Raw genomic sequence first — 19,392 nt, 5'->3', positions numbered from 1 at the left:
GTTATGTATACTCACCCCCTCGGTAAAGAGGTGTGATTATGTTATGTATACACCCACTCGGCTAAGAGGTGTGATTACGTTATATGTACTCACCCCCTCCGTTCCTGTAACAAAGGTAAGGAAATCTCCATATGTTTCCGAGTCCGACTGAGAATCCAATGCAGGACAGGATGAAGTCCAGTTTCCCTGTCCATTGTCCTCGTTCCGGGGTCTGTGAAAAACATATTTAACAAATAGTTTTTAAGAAGAGAGTTTATGTAAAATGATTGACACTTATTTTTCTCTGCTATCTATATAATTGATATTTAAACGTTTTAATCAAGAAGTTTTTCTGAAAATATCAAACATGACTTTTTTTGTCATTTCTGTATCCATATTTTATCATTGGTTATTTTTTATCAATGTGACGATCTACGTTATAACGTTGACAACAAACAATTCAGATTTATGCATTATATATACAGACAAAATGTTTTGAGGAAAACATTTTATCTGAAAATCTCTTGACCTGAAATCGATCTGAATTAGAGATGAAGAAAAAAAAAAGAAAAACAATCATGTTAAATGATATTGGCCTGAATTGGAAATAATTATTTTCATGTCAGGTCAAGATCAATATCATATTAAATTCAGCTATTTTTTTCTGAGATGAATTTGACCTGCGTTTGACATGGATTTGACAAAAAAATTGACCAGAATTAATTCTGCTTGCGTATCAATGACTCAATGATATAATTTAATTTGACCAAATTTATATCTTCCTATAAAAAATGGTATATTTAACTGATTTGGTATTACCCAGAAAGTACTAGGTTTTTGATACAATGATCCACGTATACTCTGACATTATCCTAAATGTAGTTCAACATTTGGTAACTTGGTGACGTCATTGTGTCCTCGTGATTATGATATCGTTACACTATACAATCGTGCCATGGTTACAGTATTAGGCGAGAACAAAGAATGACCCGACAGAAATCTAGTCATTTTTTTATTTTATTACATTTTGGCCAAAATCACATATCATTGATTTTAATCATTGTTAATTCAATACGCGAAACGCACGTTTATAGAACACAGGTAAATGTTTGAAAATAATGAGAAGAAAGATTATCATGTGACATTTGGCAGTAAAGAGATGAATATCTTTTTTCGATATTTTTATGCAGCAGAATGCCCGTTAAACGGGATGATAATCCAGATAACATTGACATTAAATACCGATGGGAGGGAGGCAAGCACTATAAGATACAGCCGTATATCAGAATTTCTCCTATTACATGTATATAACTTGGCTAAAATCAAGAATTATCTATTGATACTATACTGGTGGCCGGGTGGTGAAGGGAAAGAAAGGTGACCGGGTTGTGAAGGGGAAGAAAGGTGGCCGGGTGGTGAAGGGAAAGAAAGGTAGCCGAGTGGTGAAGGGAAAGAAAGGGTGACCGGGTGGTGAAGGGGAAGAAAGGTGGCCGAGTGGTGAAGGGAAAGAAAGGGTGACCGGGTGGTGAAGGGAAAGAAAGGGTGGCCGAGTGGTGAAGGGAAAGAAAGGGTGGCCGGGTGGTGAAGGGAAAGAAAGGTGGCCGGGTGGTGAAGGGAAAGAAAGGGTGGCCGGGTGGGTGAAGGGAAAGAAAGGTGGCCGAGTGGTGAAGGGAAAGAAAGGGTGGCCGGGTGGTGAAGGGAAAGAAAGGTGGCCGGGTGGTGAAGGGAAAGAAAGCGTGGCCGGGTGGTGAAGGGACAGACAGGTGACCGGGTGGTGAAGGGAAAGAAAGGGTGGCCGGGTGGTGAAGGGAAAGAAAGGTGGCCGGGTGGTGAAAGGAAAGAAAGTGGCCGGGTAGTGAAGGGAAAGAAAGGTGACCGGGTGGTGAAGGGGAAGAAAGGTGGCCGGGTAGTGAAGGGAAAAGAAAGGGTGACCGGGTGGTGAAGGGAAAGAAAGGGTAGCCGAGTTGGTGAAGGGAAAGAAAGGGTGGCCGGGTTGGTGAAGGGAAGACAGGGTAGCCGGGTTGGTGAAGGGAAAGAAAGGTAGCCGGGTTGGTGAAGGGAAAGAAAGGGTGGCCGGGTTGGTGAAGGGAAAGAAAGGGTAGCCGGGTGGTGAAGGGAAAGAAAGGGTAGCCGAGTGGTGAAGGGAAAGAAAGGTAGCCGGGTGGTGAAGGGAAAGAAAGGTAGCCGGGTGGTGAAGGGAAAGAAAGGTGGCCGGGTGGTGAAGGGAAAGAAAGGTAGCCGGGTGGTGAAGGGGAAGAAAGGTGACCGGGTTGTGAAGGGAAGGGAAAGAAAGGTAGCCGGGTGGTGAAGGGAAAGAAAGGTAGCCGAGTGGTGAAGGGAAAGAAAGGGTGACCGGGTGGTGAAGGGGAAGAAGGTGGCCGAGTGGTGAAGGGAAAGAAAGGGTGACCGGGTGGTGAAGGGAAAGAAAGGGTGGCCGAGTGGTGAAGGGAAAGAAAGGGTGGCCGGGTGGTGAAGGGAAAGAAAGGTGGCCGGGTGGTGAAGGGAAAGAAAGGGTGGCCGGGTGGTGAAGGGACAGACAGGTGACCGGGTGGTGAAGGGAAAGAAAGGGTGGCCGGGTGGTGAAGGGAAAGAAAGGTGGCCGGGTGGTGAAGGGAAAGAAAGCGTGGCCGGGTGGTGAAGGGACAGACAGGTGACCGGGTGGTGAAGGGAAAGAAAGGGTGGCCGGGTGGTGAAGGGAAAGAAAGGTGGCCGGGTGGTGAAAGGAAAGAAAAGTGGCCGGGTAGTGAAGGGAAAGAAAGGTGACCGGGTGGTGAAGGGGAAGAAAGGTGGCCGGGTAGTGAAGGGAAAGAAAGGGTGACCGGGTGGTGAAGGGAAAGAAAGGGTAGCCGAGTTGGTGAAGGGAAAGAAAGGGTGGCCGGGTTGGTGAAGGGAAAGACAGGGTAGCCGGGTTGGTGAAGGGAAAGAAAGGTAGCCGGGTTGGTGAAGGGAAAGAAAGGGTGGCCGGGTTGGTGAAGGGAAAGAAAGGGTAGCCGGGTGGTGAAGGGAAAGAAAGGGTAGCCGAGTGGTGAAGGGAAAGAAAGGTAGCCGGGTGGTGAAGGGAAAGAAAGGTAGCCGGGTGGTGAAGGGAAAGAAAGGTGGCCGGGTGGTGAAGGGAAAGAAAGGTAGCCGGGTGGTGAAGGGGAAGAAAGGTGACCGGGTTGTGAAGGGAAAGAAAGGTAGCCGGGTGGTGAAGGGACAGAAAGGTGGCCGGGTGGTGAAGGGAAAGAAAGGTGGCTGAGTGGTGAAGGGAAAGAAAGGTGACCGAGTGGTGAAGGGAAAGAAAGGTGACCGGGTGGTGAAGGGAAAGAAAGGTAGCCGGGTGGTGAAGGGGAAGAAAGGTGACCGGGTTGTGAAGGGAAAGAAAGGTAGCCGGGTGGTGAAGGGACAGAAAGGTGGCCGGGTGGTGAAGGGACAGAAAGGTAGCCGGGTGGTGAAGGGAAAGAAAGGTGGCCGGGTGGTGAAGGGAAAGAAAGGTGACCGAGTGGTGAAGGGAAAGAAAGGTGACCGGGTGGTGAAGGGGAAGAAAGGTGGCCGGGTGGTGAAGGGAAAGAAAGGTAGCCGGGTGGTGAAGGGAAAGAAAGGTGGCCGGGTGGTGAAAGGAAAGAAAGGTAGCCGGGTTGTGAAGGGGAAGAAAAGGTGGCCGGGTGGTGAAGGGAAAGAAAGGGTGGCCGGGTTGGTGAAGGGAAAGAAAGGGTAGCCGGGTGGTGAAGGGAAAGAAAGGGTAGCCGAGTGGTGAAGGGAAAGAAAGGTAGCCGGGTGGTGAAGGGAAAGAAAGGTAGCCGGGTGGTGAAGGGAAAGAAAGGTAGCCGGGTGGTGAAGGGAAAGAAAGGTAGCCGAGTGGTGAAGGGAAAGAAAGGTGGCCGGGTGGTGAAGGGAAAGAAAGGTAGCCGAGTGGTGAAGGGAAAGAAAGGTAGCCGGGTGGTGAAGGGAAAGAAAGGGTAGCCGAGTGGTGAAGGGAAAGAAAGGTAGCCGGGTGGTGAAGGGAAAGAAAGGTAGCCGGGTGGTGAAGGGAAAGAAAGGTAGCCGGGTGGTGAAGGGAAAGAAAGGTGGCCGGGTGGTGAAGGGAAAGAAAGGTAGCCGGGTGGTGAAGGGGAAGAAAGGTGACCGGGTTGTGAAGGGAAAGAAAGGTAGCCGGGTGGTGAAGGGACAGAAAGGTGGCCGGGTGGTGAAGGGAAAGAAAGGTGGCTGAGTGGTGAAGGGAAAGAAAGGTAGCCGGGTGGTGAAGGGAAAGAAAGGTGGCCGGGTGGTGAAGGGAAAGAAAGGTGACCGAGTGGTGAAGGGAAAGAAAGGTGACCGGGTGGTGAAGGGAAAGAAAGGGTAGCCGGGTGGTGAAGGGAAAGAAAAGTGGCCGAGTGGTGAAGGGACAGAAAGGTGGCCGGGTGGTGAAGGGAAAGAAAGGGTAGCCGGGGTGGTGAAGGGAAAGAAAGGTGGCCGGGTGGTGAAGGGACAGAAAGGGTGGCCGAGTGGTGAAGGGACAGAAAGGTGGCCGGGTGGTGAAGGGAAAGAAAGGTGGCCGGGTGGTGAAGGGAAAGAAAGGGTGGCCGGGTGGTGAAGGGAAAGAAAAGGTAGCCGGGTGGTGAAGGGAAAGAAAGGTAGCCGGGGTGGTGAAGGGGAAGAAAGGTAGCCGGGTGGTGAAGGGGAAGAAAAGGTAGCCGGGTGGTGAAGGGAAAGAAAGGTAGCCGGGTGGTCAAGGGGAAGAAAGGGTGGCCGGGTGGTGAAGGGAAAGAAAGGTGGCCGGGTGGTGAAGGGAAAGAAAGGGTGGCCGGGTGGTGAAGGGAAAGAAAGGTGACCGGGTGGTGAAGGGAAAGAAAGGTGGCCGGGTGGTGAAGGGAAAGAAAAGGTGGCCGGGTGGTGAAGGGACAGAAAAGGTGGCCGGGTGGTGAAGGGACAGAAAGGTGACCGGGTGGTGAAGGGACAGAAAGGGTGGCCGGGTGGTGAAGGGAAAGAAAGGGTGGCCGGGTGGTGAAGGGAAAGAAAAGGTGGCCGGGTGGTGAAGGGACAGAAAAGGTGGCCGGGTGGTGAAGGGACAGAAAGGGTGGCCGGGTGGTGAAGGGAAAGAAAAGGTGGCCGGGTGGTGAAGGGAAAGAAAAGGTGGCCGGGTGGTGAAGGGACAGAAAGGGTGACCGGGTGGTGAAGGGAAAGAAAGGGTGGCCGGGTGGTGAAGGGAAAGAAAAGGTGGCCGGGTGGTGAAGGGACAGAAAGGTGACCGGGTGGTGAAGGGAAAGAAAGGGTGGCCGGGTGGTGAAGGGAAAGAAAGGGTGACCGGGTGGTGAAGGGAAAGAAGGGTGGCCGGGTGGTGAAGGGACAGAAAGGTGACCGGGTGGTGAAGGGAAAGAAAGGGTAGCCGGGTGGTGAAGGGAAAGAAAAGGTGGCCGGGTGGTGAAGGGAAAGAAAGGGTGGCCGGGTGGTGAAGGGAAAGAAAAGGTGGCCGGGTGGTGAAGGGACAGAAAAGGTGGCCGGGTGGTGAAGGGACAGAAAGGGTGGCCGGGTGGTGAAGGGAAAGAAAGGGTGGCCGGGGTGGTGAAGGGACAGAAAAGGTGGCCGGGTGGTGAAGGGACAGAAAGGTGACCGGGTGGTGAAGGGAAAGAAAGGTGGCCGGGTGGTGAAGGGAAAGAAAGGGTGGCCGGGTGGTGAAGGGAAAGAAAGGTGACCGGGTGGTGAAGGGAAAGAAAGGGTGGCCGGGGTGGTGAAGGGACAGAAAAGGTGGCCGGGTGGTGAAGGGAAAGAAAGGTGGCCGGGTGGTGAAGGGACAGAAAGGTGGCCGGGTGGTGAAGGGGAAGAAAGGTAGCCGGGTGGTGAAGGGACAGAAAGGTGGCCGGGTGGTGAAGGGGAAGAAAGGTAGCCGGGTGGTGAAGGGACAGAAAGGTGGCCGGGTGGTGAAGGGGAAGAAAGGTAGCCGGGTGGTGAAGGGGAAGAAAGGTGGCCGGGTGGTGAAGGGAAAGAAAGGGTGGCCGGGTGGTGAAGGGAAAGAAAAGGTAGCCGGGTGGTGAAGGGAAAGAAAGGTAGCCGGGTGGTGAAGGGAAGAAAGGTAGCCGGGTGGTGAAGGGGAAGAAAAGGTAGCCGGGTGGTGAAGGGAAAGAAAGGTAGCCGGGTGGTCAAGGGACAGAAAGGGTGGCCGGGTGGTGAAGGGAAAGAAAGGTGGCCGGGTGGTGAAGGGAAAGAAAGGGTGGCCGGGTGGTGAAGGGAAAGAAAGGTGACCGGGTGGTGAAGGGAAAGAAAGGGTGGCCGGGTGGTGAAGGGAAAGAAAGGTGACCGGGTGGTGAAGGGAAAGAAAGGTGGCCGGGTGGTGAAGGGAAAGAAAGGGTGGCCGGGTGGTGAAGGGAAAGAAAGGGTGGCCGGGTGGTGAAGGGAAAGAAAGGTGACCGGGTGGTGAAGGGAAAGAAAGGTGACCGGGTGGTGAAGGGGAAGAAAGGTGGCCGGGTGGTGAAGGGGAAGAAAGGTGACCGGGTGGTGAAGGGGAAGAAAGGTGACCGGGTGGTGAAGGGAAAGAAAAGGTGGCCGGGTGGTGAAGGGACAGAAAAGGTGGCCGGGTGGTGAAGGGACAGAAAAGGTGGCCGGGTGGTGAAGGGAAAGAAAGGTGGCCGGGTGGTGAAGGGACAGAAAGGTGGCCGGGTGGTGAAGGGAAAGAAAGGTGGCCGAGTGGTGAAGGGAACGAAAGGTGGCCGGGTGGTGAAGGGAAAGAAAGGTGGCCGGGTGGTGAAGGGAAAGAAAGGGTGGCCGGGTGGTGAAGGGGAAGAAAGGTAGCCGGGTGGTGAAGGGACAGAAAGGTGGCCGGGTGGTGAAGGGAAGAAAGGGTAGCCGGGTGGTGAAGGGGAAGAAAGGTGGCCGGGTGGTGAAGGGAAAGAAAGGTGGCCGGGTGGTGAAGGGAAAGAAAGGTAGCCGGGTGGTGAAGGGAAAGAAAGGTAGCCGGGTGGTGAAGGGAAAGAAAGGTGGCCGAGTGGTGAAGGGAACGAAAGGTAGCCGGGTGGTGAAGGGAAAGAAAGGTGGCCGGGTGGTGAAGGGGAAGAAAGGTGGCCGGGTGGTGAAGGGAAAGAAAGGTCGGCCGGTTGGAGCAATAGACAGCACGTCAGCTTTTCACACAACGGTCGGGTTTCACGTGTGATTAAAAGTTTCTATTGGCACGTAGGTTTCCGCAAAACTGTTCGATTGGAGTAATCCTGTCTGCTCAGGAAAAGTGATAGTTAGATTTGTCAGAAGTTGAGAAATATTTTTTGTAATTGTTTCCTGATAAATCATTCATGAAGTTGACATCAATTTTAAAAACAGTACAGTTTAGCATGTTTTTCTTAAGGATAAACCTGTATCACCGTGGTGAGTTATTTGTGGTGTGTGTTTTCTTATTAAGGTTATGTACGTTGTAGTATTTGGGCTTTTGCAGTAAGAACAAAGTACAACTTTGCTGTGATACTCTTTAAGAAGTAAATGGATAAATAGAGGTTAGCTGGGGCCGTGCCAGGTTCCTCTGTGTTATAGTGATAACGATAATATGTCTTCATGTTAGTGAACTCTCTTCAAAGGCGTGCTACCTTTCTGTAGGCAAATGATACAGGTCATTGCATTTGTATACCGCTGAGATGGTGTTTTGATATATGTCGTTGACAATATTTGTCCCAGACAAAATATTCTAATTTAAATATTAAACAATAACCCTGTATGCGTGCTCTGTCGTGCATATGAGTTCATCGCGATGTTTATTTCATCCGTTTGTCCTCGGTAGTTTTTTTGAGTTGACTCATTCTAACGTAAGACGTGTTACAACATAGGTACAATATGGCTTTAACAAAGAAGATGAAAGAAAAAGATGACAAAAATGATGAATGATTATTTACGTATAAAAATGTTGAAATCAAATTCCTTCACTAGTCTCTTACCTTGCTTAGAGTAATTTCAGTTTCTCTAAAAGGACAACACAGAGTATACCAAATTCGACCTTTTTATTTGTCTATTTATGTATTTATTTATTTATTTCATGAATGATCATAAATACAACGTCTAAAAGATCAATTTACAAGTCATTTCCCTGAGGACGATACAAAATTAAGAATGTATTGGGTAACATCCATACAGACGACAAACATATGTAAACTGTTGGAGCATCTCTACATGAAAACTCAAAGAACAGACAGATACATTATGTTATTGTTGTTTTATCAAAACATATTATTTGTTTTTAAGAGTTTGTGCAGGCAATATTACTAAATATATAAGAACTCTATCAAACCAAAGTGTCTTTGTTATGTTGATTGGAGCTCTGCGTACTTTGATAGAACGTATAATGAATCAGTGCTTCAATAGTAGTATTAGCAAAATGCGATTAACTTTATCAACAGGTAGTTAGAAATGGATTGATGTATCAGAATCATATTTTTACTCTTCATACACGTGACTTGTCCCATGTTTACCTGGTAAAATACCATTACCTGTATGTACAGGTGGAAACTATATATCTCTCTATTATGTTCGAGAGTATAGCCTTTTCAAATTGGTTACTGAAGTAAGCATGTATGTACTTTAGTTAAATCTCTGCATGGTGTCCTTGGTTTAATATAAGTAATTCAACCCACGAAACTCAATGCTATTCGGTCATTTCCTAATTCTAGGTCAAGGTGAAGGATATAAACCTTTTGCCCGAACAAGGTAAAAAAAACGGAAATGTAACTCGGTACCTAGACCAGTATATAAGGAAAGTACATCAACCATGACGTTATAACACACATCTAATGTGGAAAACAAATCAGACTAGCGAAGTCAAGCATTGGAAATTAGGAACATTCCTTAACAAATATGGGGTTATCGGTACTAGTTTGGTACAATGCAGGTTAAGAAATCAACCTAGGAAAGAAGCATTCGTCCGGGAGTGGTTAAACTCAGGTAGGCCAGCATAAACATACAGTTGAACCTCATTATCTCGAAGCCAATGGGGCACATGAAAAACTTCGAGATATCTCGAATATTTGAGGTGACAAAGTATATCTTGCATAGAATTTTTACCATCGGAACCTCGAATTAAGCAAATCGCACAATATACATTAAACTGTTGTTATCTCAAACTTCGATATCTGAGTTCGAGATAATAAAGTTTTACTGTATATTGTGGTTATAGTACTGTATACCCAGATAGATATATCACAGACGAGTGATGTTTAGGTTTGTGATATACCTCGAGTCGGACAACAGGAGAGGTATGAACTACAGGGGACACCTCTGATATCGTGGGTGATGTCATCGACTTTTATAGCCTTAAAAATAGTCGTGAGATCATTAGATATCAAACAGCCATACAAGGAGTAAATTTCTGGGTAACGTAGACCTATATTTATACGTGGATGAATAAATAAAGTTGAGACCGAGACGAAACACTACAAAACAACAAATTATTTGACCTTAAATTTCACCATTTCACCTTCAGAGTACCCCACGACTCAGTGTTATTGTTTACCAAGCTGTTATGTTCGGCGTTGTTATTCGTACCAACAACACTGAAGAAACATCGCAGCATAAGTTTGTTATAAAGTAAGGAAATGAATGCTACTGATACAGTACATAGGTTATTTTAGGAATGTTAGTTCAAACCGCTTTAGAAACTAAAAGCTGGATTGCTTTCGCTTTATATGTGTGACTGAAGTTGTTAAATTGTTAAATATCGTCGGAAAGTGCTACAAATAAATCAAAACACGTCCTTACCAACGGGATGAAATGAACGAATTGTAATTCTATTCATGACGACTTTTTGCCAAAAAACCAAAAGGTCGATGAGGAATATAATAATATACAACGACCGAATTGTTAGACTATGGTTCCTCAAGAAGTTAGGATTATGTTCACTGATCAACAAGAATAGGGATTTGCAGAATAGTTTCAGAGAAAGATCATGTGCTATCGGACTAGGTTCTACCTTCTCGACAAAGATCCAACTTATAGTTATCACAAAGCACCGTCATACGACAGAAGGAATATATCATTATAAATCATTTCTCAGACACATGAGGGAACTCCCACATGAGGTAGCATCACCAGTAAGTTTAGAGAATTTTCTAACAAACCCAGACACCCCATCTTTATGTTTCAGCATCTGATCGACCACCCACACACAAATCTTACAGATAGTTCAAACACGTTAAAGCAATTAATGAGGTTTAATATTTATCAACAATATTAACTTGCAAGTAGGTGTCCGTTCTTATTCAATTGTTTTCTTAAGAATATAGAGGCATTGGGACATGGGTGTTTCTTTCTTGCTTACTGATTACTTAAGTATAATAGAAAGCTGAACGACACCCTACATTTTTGTTACCATGGCCTGCCTTATAATTTAAAAATGTAAACTTTATTTTACAATTGCGAGACAAGTTATATAAACTTATATCAATAACGCTTGCTAGCCCGGATGGAAGCGCGCGGAGTACCCGGGGAAAACCCACGTGGTCGGGCAGATGACTCCATACCTTTTCACGTCCGATCGGGGAATCGAACCCCGACCGCCTAGACGAAAGACAAGCCACTGTGCCACCCGACCACCCCTTGTTATTTAGGAGAAAATGTAATATTTTAAGGAGTGTTGGTTGAAGCACCGGTCGCATGAGCCATTCGCATTAACGTGGCACTGTTGATTACCAAGGACAAAGCCCTACATTAAAACTGTCTAGGATTACATATCACACAGAGGCAAGCCACTCAACAATAAACAAAATCCGTGTACACTGACAAATAGCGTGCCAGCTGGCTGACGGGACTACAAAGTATATCCGCTCGACTGGAATTATATACATACGACTTTAAGCTGCGTTCATTGACTAGTATATGGGCGTATACGCCGACCTTGAAAACTATAAATAGACCGGTGGAGTTTCATGCTACCACGTCTAGATATTTCAATGAGATTGCACTATAAACCGTCCATCTTTTGCCCAATCGGATGGTTAATAGTATTCGATATGACCGAACTGTGATAGGGACGTAAACAAATAACATATGTACATTTATATGATTGGCTAATTATTTGTTTTATTTATGTTATTTTTGTATGACATAAATAAAATGATTTTAAACCAGAGCACAACATTTTTTCAGAGCATATTTCTTGCATGATGTCAATAAAACGATTATAGGCCATAGTACAAAATACAGATTGTGTCACAATGACTAATGCTAAAAAGCCGCCTCGCCGGCTTGTCTTATTGTTCAGGCCTCAACAAATGCTATCTTATGCATGCATACATTTACAGAAAAGACACTTTGAATTTAAAAAAAAAAAAAACTACAATGTTAAACAGATATTCAATACACGTATATCTCCAACGGAAGTCTACTGTATGTATGTTAAACCATATACAATTTCGTAGATCGGACACCGAGATTTTGTCCTAATTTTACAAAGTCGTGGTACAAAAAATGGTATGGATATACGCAGATCGACAGATCGGGCTTTCAAAAGTGGTTTCATTGAAGTGCTACAGCCCTGTAGTCGAGTATGGTATTGATCCATATACGGCGATCATATTATATAAGACATCTGCAGTAAATTTTCCAAATTAGAGGTTTCAGTTATGAAAAGAAGACTTAAGATTACGTACTCGTTGTAAGAATGTTTAGAAGGGATACCAGTTTCGTAGCAAAAGCAGCGAGTCCGTATAATGCCAGTTCTAATGATGTAATATTTCGATTTGAGTTCATCAATGTTCATCTACATGTATGGTTACTTTTTGAACCAAATTCATCTTTTGCTGTATATAACGTTTAAGAAAGAGGTTAATTAGCCATTCGATCATTTCAGGAATTTACAAATGAAAGCATTTAAGGGGGCATAACTCATTATCAAAATATAAAATAATTATGATCGTCGGCTTTATGGTTAAAAGTTATTTTCACAATATCGTAATTCACATTTGAATTTTAAAAACAACAACAAAAAAACAAAAACAAAAACAAAAAAACCAACAAGGCATTATCGGATAAAAAATATTGCAATTACAATTGTATGATATTTTGTTTTTAAGTGCTTCCAAACAAAAGTATTATGTATATTGAAACAGTTCGTAAAAAATGATAATAACTTTCAAGTCAAATCCAACATACAGCACGAAACACATTTTCGATACAGTTTTTGAGTGATCATAGTATTTCTTAAAATTTGACTTGGTGACAGCATCTTGTTCATAGAATTTACTCCATTTCCCCTCATTTCTAAATTATACACTTTATAGATATACAGACATATAAAATTCACGCTGTCCGTAATACATATACTTGGTCCTGTCGATTAAAACGTATCTGCCCCATCTGAAGCCACAACGTTCAACAATGGCTTCCAGAACATGATACTTTAAATAGAGTTTTCATGCTTAACTGGTGATCGCTCCCAGAGGGCTGTTGTTAGGGCATTTGTGAGGTGATAAGTTTACGTGGGAAGCGTTATCCCAACGATCGAGCAATGAGAAAGGCGAACGCTATTCCGTACCTACTGTATGGAAAGAGAGGCGCCTAATGTGAACACCTCTGCAAATGGAGATTTGCTTTTGTGTTATTCGTTTGAATCGTGACCGAAAATAATCTGCTAGCGATAATACTAAAACATGCTCCATGGCAAAACATAATTATGTAAACAATATGGCAATATCACACATGACTCGATCCATGCACTTATATCTAACGCCTTAATCTTCTTAATACTATCATTCCCAAGAATAATGTAATCGTTTATCACAAAGCTCGTAAAAGCTAAGGGAAAAAAATTGTACTCATGCAGGTACATGCTGCAAAACTGAAGCGTCATTTTGTTTTATATAAATATTGGGTTATCATTGCCATCCAGTCCGAAAACTAGAGAAGCTAAAGATTTTGATGAGGAGTTATACTATTTTACTTATTTTACTTAATGCCATAAAACAAGTCACAAAACGGGATATATATACACATATTCTATCCAATGGATGTATGAATCTATTAGTATAAACGAAAACATTCAAATGTCTGAGTGATACATTGTCAAATTAAATGATGAATGTATAGATATATAAATAGAGATATCATTATGTGCTAAATTCACAAATATATGATATTCATCAATATCCCTTTGACAAATACATGTTATAGATACATTTGAAAATAAACCTTCCCATTATTTGTGTAGAGAAAAAAGGGAGTAAATTGTAAAATAATCTTTAACCAGAAAAATATTTTAAAACGTTTCAATAGATTTAGATAAAACACGAGATTTCTTCTATTCAGTAGGAAGGGGGCAGTGGTTAACATATATAATAAAGCTGTCACGATATTTATCAGTGTTACCGGAGAATGCCCATTTTTCATTACCCAGTAGTGCGGTTATCGGGTGATAATATCTTTTTGTTTTTTGAAGGTGGTCAGTCTGTGGTAGAACTAGACCTAGAGGAGGATGTAAAACGTACATTGTTATTATTTGAAAATGTAAGATGGTTTTGTTTTATATTGTTTAACGTCCTATCAACAGCTAGGGTCATTTTAGGACAGTGAACAATATAAGACGGTTTATAAAGTTTAACGTGTTATCGACAGCTGGGACCATTTAAGGACAGAGGACAATATAGGATGGGTTGTTTTGTGTAACATCTTATCGACAGCTGGGACCATTTAAGGACAAGGGAAAATATAGGATGGATTGTTTTGCGTAACGTCTTATCGACAGCTGGGACCATTTAAGGACAGAGGACAATATAGGATGGGTTGTTTTGTGTAACGTCTTATCGACAGCTGGGACCATTTAAGGACAGAGGACAATATAGGATGGGTTGTTTTGTGAAACGTGTTATCGACAGCTGGGACCATTAAGGACAGAGGACAATATAGGATGGGTTGTTTTGTGAAACGTGTTATCGACAGCTGGGATCATTAAGGACAGAGGACAATATAGGATTGGTTTTCCAACGTCCTTTCAACAGCTAGGATAATTGCATAACAAAAGACAATATAGTAGTGGTTTTATTGTTTAACGTGCTTTCCACAGTTATTATGATTTAAGGACAGAGGACAATATAGAATTGCTTATATCGTGTAATGTCCTATCACAGACATGTTTCTAGAAAGACAGATACATTTATCTGAGACAGCAATAGTGACCTTGAGCTGGGAACTACCAACTTTGAGGGCGTATTGTTACAACATGTATAAAGTTTGTGCATGGAAACAATATGCATCTATATATATAGGACGTGAAAGCTCGGAAAACGGGCCGTTTTCATGACAAAAAAAAGCATTATAACAAGACCATTAGAAATTCATATATTTGGACAAATCAATATCACCTCTGATTGTTATTTATTTGTAGATATATAGTATGGGGATAATAATGATGTGTATAAAGGTATTTTTCATTAACTGAAGCGTGCAGGTATATATCATGTCCCGTCAGCGGTGTAGGCGTCGTTAGTAATAACAATACATAACCAAACTCTCTAAATATCCTATGTTGCATTCTCTAATTTATAAACATGACACTATTTAAGATTTACTGCATTAATGTGAAACAAACAAAAAAATATGTAACTAAGCAATGTTAGAGTTGTATTTCGTTATGGCTAAGGATGCAGCTTTCCACATACGTTTTTCCCCAAGTACGCCAGCTACACAAATGTAGCTACCAGTACGTATAGTATAAGATAAAGGAATACAATATAGAGCGATATTCTTCTGGTATTTAAATCTGCAGCTGAGCGGGTGTACTGGAAGCTAACGTAGCAGTATCAAAGAACAGCTTATCTGTATGTCGAAGAATAAATTATAAAGAGTCCAAAACATCTACAGTATTGATGCGACTACGGACCGGTAATTTATTCAAATGTATGCTTACACTGCTATCGTGCAAAATATATCCATGGGAAATAAACAATGTCCTCACTGTCGAAGTATATACGATATTTAAACTTTTAATTTTACCATAACACGCAAAGTTTCTAAAAATCAAACAGATATATAAATCATATGGAAAAAAAAAAAAGGTTTAAAGGGAAATGGCCAGCTAGTCACAATGTTTAGGGATAAATATTAGCATGTTTCAACCATTAGCAAAGGCAGGGGGTTGGTATAACTTCAAAAATTATCAGATTGGCATAATGTCAATATCCGTCCAGTGAAGCTGGTGTCAGAAAGGTTTACAAAGACACCCAGGGGGTAAACGTCGTCGGGCGGATAAGACTTAAATCGTTCTCCTCTGCCTTCTAAATGGGATTTTGTTATAATGTTTACTATCTCAGGCGATCCCAAACATCAGAAGATCCCAAACAACAAGATATTTACTGTACAGACAACGGTTACAGTAACAAAGCGAAACAAGATAAGAAGACAGGTATTGATAAACATATTGAAAGGGTGTCATCCTGTACCAACCATTCCAACGTAATTATTTTCGTGTGCTATCAATAATATATGTTTTAGAAACATAATTAATTACAATGATAATTAGTAATCCAAAATAACCTACCTGTGACATAGTGTTGGTTTACGGTAACGTTGGGCTGTTGTCTCCCGCGGACGCTGGTAATCCTATGTCACTGTGTCTAGCCAGTCTTGATAAGACTTGAAATACCCTCTGGTCACGTTTGACTGACTTTAAGCAATGACATTGTGTAATAAGACAGGGTAGCTAGGTATGAAAATACAATTTTTTTTGTAAATGACCCCATTCTGATCTAAAAATATCTTGAATAGGCATTGTAGAATATGGTGAGGCCATATGTGTGGGCTCTAGAGTTATTTCGGCATTTATACATTATGTACTGGTTCATTTAACGTACCATACAATGAAGCATGCTTTCGCCTTTCGTTAACAATGTGTACGCGTACCTACACATGTTCATACCTAGTAAGTATATACACATGGTTTTCTATTCATACATAATTTTTAAACAAAACAACATACTGTCAAGATTTCTTTCTTTGATAGATAATTATTTTCGGTTCTGGACCAGTAGACCTGATAGATTTATATCTGACGTTGGATTTTGGTTAGGAATCTCTGGTTGTAGACATTTTTTATGTTTAGATGGTGAATAGAGAGACGGGAAGCCTCATCAGTAGCTTTATCTAAGGGAATATATATGATTACTTATAACTCTACGTCTGCAAATATAAAATATTTCTTTAAAAAAGCAAAGAAAACAAACCAGCATTTGATTTTACAACAATTTCAAAACAGTCGGATTGAGGCCAACGAGGAGATTGAAGTGGGAGAAAACGGGGAACTCGGGGGAAATATGTGTAATAGGGCAGATGATTCAATACGTTTTTAAGAGCGATCAAGGAATTGAACCCGTCCGCCTAGGGGAAGCAAAATGTGTTACCACTGTGTCATACTTGAATCAGCTTGTCTGTCTGTCCGTCCGTAAACATCACTGCGTTTTTTTTAGCGACGGGATGACGGAATTTAAATGTGTTGTCCATAGCTCAATTAAACTTGTGGGTTGTACCCCCCAAGTTCACAGACAAATGACTACACCCAATAAGTCAATCTTGTCTGTATGTATGTCCGTCTGTCTGTAGAAAAACAATTGTCTGCACGACTGCTCCTAAACCGCTGGCAAAATTTCAATGAAATTTCACACAAATATAAAGGACCATGTGTAGATGTGCAAAACCATTTCCCCCTCAAAATTATGGTTGCTGTGGTAACCGGACACTATAAACATGTTTCCGTAGAATAATTTTGTCTTCACAACTCCTTAGCCGATCAGCCATTTTCAATAAAACTTTTAAGAAATAATATGCATGCAACTTTTGTTTTCTCAAAAGTATGGTTGCTATGGTAACCGGTAACAATTAACAAGTTTTCTGATAAAGAGCTATAACTCCTCAGTCATTTGGCTAATTTCATTCATCTGTGGTCAAATGTTGTAAGTTAACAAAGCATGTAATTTGACACATTAGATGTTTCCAAAATTAACACCATGGCAACACAGTCCAGGCCTCTAATTGGTCAAAATTAAGATATTGCCTGATTTTTATCAAATTTGGTATATATGCGTATTAGGATATGCCAAATAGCACTATATAGATTTCTTTGCCATGGCAACCATACTGCTAAGGAATTAGTGGTCCATGATTGGTCGAAATTTAAATATTGTATTATTTATATCAAATGTGGAGTACAGGAGTGTTAAGGATTAACAGAGAGCGGTGGGGTGTAACTCAGTCATTGGCTTACAGTTCTACCAAAACAACTATGTCCTATTCATCCTGAGTTGTGTGATGATGTCATATGCTTTTACATCTAACATGTTAGAAAGACTTAGAAATCCAAAGATAAAGATAATCCTTTCATTCTTTCCATTTTCATGTAAAGATAATTTACACCTAAGACAATTTTGTTGTTTGTAAATAGTTATTTTGATTATTTTTCATTTTCATCAACACTTCAACCAAATAAAGAAAAAACAACAGACTTCGGCTTATGTAAAACCCTTCAGTCACGAGAGGGGGAAAAAAAAGGGGGGGGGGGGGGGAATGACAACAGGATTAAGATGCATATCATATTCACAGCAAAACCATTTAGACTATTCGTCACAAGTAAGGATCAGTCAAATGTTCAAGAATAGGGCTGTCTGACACAACTCTATACTTACCTTAATTTTTTGCCTCTCAGTTTAACGCGAATGTTTGTGATGGGGAAATGTGACTCTGCTGACGTCAGAAATCTTTATCATGGACAGTGAAAAAATCTGAATTATATGCCTGGTCGTTTACATGTATTATGTGTATCTGACTGATGGAAACTTAACGGCCAAACATTTGTGTTCTTCGAAAATTGTTCGTGTCCTGAACCTAGAAAGACACAAGGAACAACCTCTTTAATATCTTCAAATTAAATATCCCAGCCTGTTGAAGAGTTATATAACAGAGTTTTTAGGTACAGCCTGTTGACGACTTATATAACAGAGGTTTTAAGTACAGCCTGTTGAAGACTTATATAACAGAGTTTTTAGGTACAGCCTGTTGAAGACTTATATAACAGAGTTTTTAGGTACAGCCTGTTGAAGACAAAAACTGACAAAATTCTATACTTACCTTCATTTTTTGCCTCTCAGTTTAACGCGAATGTTTGTGATAGGGAAATGTGACTCTGCTTACGTCAGAAATCTTTATCATGGACAGTGAAAAAACTTGTATAATATGACTGGCCGCTTACTTGTATTATGTGTATGCATGTATGTGTATCTGACTGATGGAAACTTACCGGCCAAACATTTGTGTTCTTCCAGAATAGTTCGTGTCCTGAACCTAGACAGACACTGAAAACAACCACTTTAAATTACGTATCCCAGTACATCATGAATAAACCGGGAATCGGTTCATAACCCACATTCTGAGGTCCACATTGTCAAACAATGGCTAAAAATACAGGAAACACCATACAAGATTTATATAACAGAGTTTTAGGTACAGCCTGTTGAAGAAATATTATAGTCGCACCAGGACCAGTTCTATACGATTTTGTGAGATGGATTTACAAATGTTCTTTGATAAAACTGGTGGTTATGTTGATATACATGGTGGTTCTGTTGATATACCTGGTGGTTCTGTTGTGGTTCTGTTGATATACCTGGTGGTTCTATTGATATACCTTGTGGTTATGTTGGTATACCTGGTGGTTCTGTTGATATACCTGGTGGTTCTGTTGATATACCTGGTGGTTCCGTTGACATATCTAAGTTCTGTTGATATACCTGATGGTCCTGTTGTTATACCTGGTGGTTCTGTTGATATACCATGAGGTTCTGTTGATATACCTGGTGGTTCTGTTGATATACCATGTGGTTCTGTTGATATACCTGGTGGTCCTGTTGATATACCATGTGGTTCTGTTGATATACCTGGTGGTTCTGTTGATATACCATGTGGTTCTGTTGATATACCTGGTGGTTCTGTTGATATACCTTGTTGTTCCTTTGATATACCTGGCGGTTCTGTTGATACACCCGGTGGTTCTGTTGTTATACCTTTAGGCCCCTTTGATATACCTGATGGTTCAGTTGATAAGCTGGAATCGGTAACATATTTTTGTTTCATCTTTTTCATTTTCATTTAAAGATAATTTACCCCTAAGACAATTTTGTTGTTAGTAAATAGTTTTTTTGATTATTTTGCAGCAACACTTCAACCAAATAAGGAAAACCAACAGACTTTGGCTAATGTAAAATTTTCATTGACATCCCTTAAGTCACGGGAAAAAAGAGAGAGGGGAAAAAGAAATGGCAACAGGATTAAGATATATATCAAATTCACAGCAAAACCATTTAGACTATTCGTCAAAAGTAAGGATCAGTCAAATGTTAAAGAATAGGGCTGTCTGACACAACTTTATACTTAACTTCATTTTTTTGCCTCTCAGTTTAACGCGAATGTTTGTGATAGGGAAATGTGACTCTGCTGACGTCAGAAATCTTT

At 42.0% G+C, this 19,392-nt stretch overlaps 1 protein-coding gene across 1 annotated transcript in view; it reads right to left on the bottom strand.

Moving 5' to 3' along the window:
- The window catches only part of LOC117341264 (sodium-dependent proline transporter-like), a 32,444-nt gene extending 16,900 nt beyond the window's left edge, over nt 1-15,544 (bottom strand). Inside the window, exons 1-2 of the mRNA XM_033903114.1 lie at nt 15,434-15,544; nt 94-211 (exon numbers count right to left, since the gene is read on the bottom strand). Of these exons, the coding sequence (XP_033759005.1) occupies nt 94-211; nt 15,434-15,442 (127 nt within the window). The 5' untranslated portion in view covers nt 15,443-15,544. The remainder of the gene's footprint in view (nt 1-93; nt 212-15,433) is intronic.
- Between the last annotated feature and the right edge of the window lie 3,848 nt (nt 15,545-19,392).

The sequence above is a fragment of the Pecten maximus genome, chromosome 13 (assembly GCF_902652985.1).
Source record: "Pecten maximus chromosome 13, xPecMax1.1, whole genome shotgun sequence".
Taxonomy (NCBI): Eukaryota; Metazoa; Mollusca; class Bivalvia; order Pectinida; family Pectinidae; genus Pecten; species Pecten maximus.
This window is presented reverse-complemented; position numbering and strand designations above follow the sequence as displayed.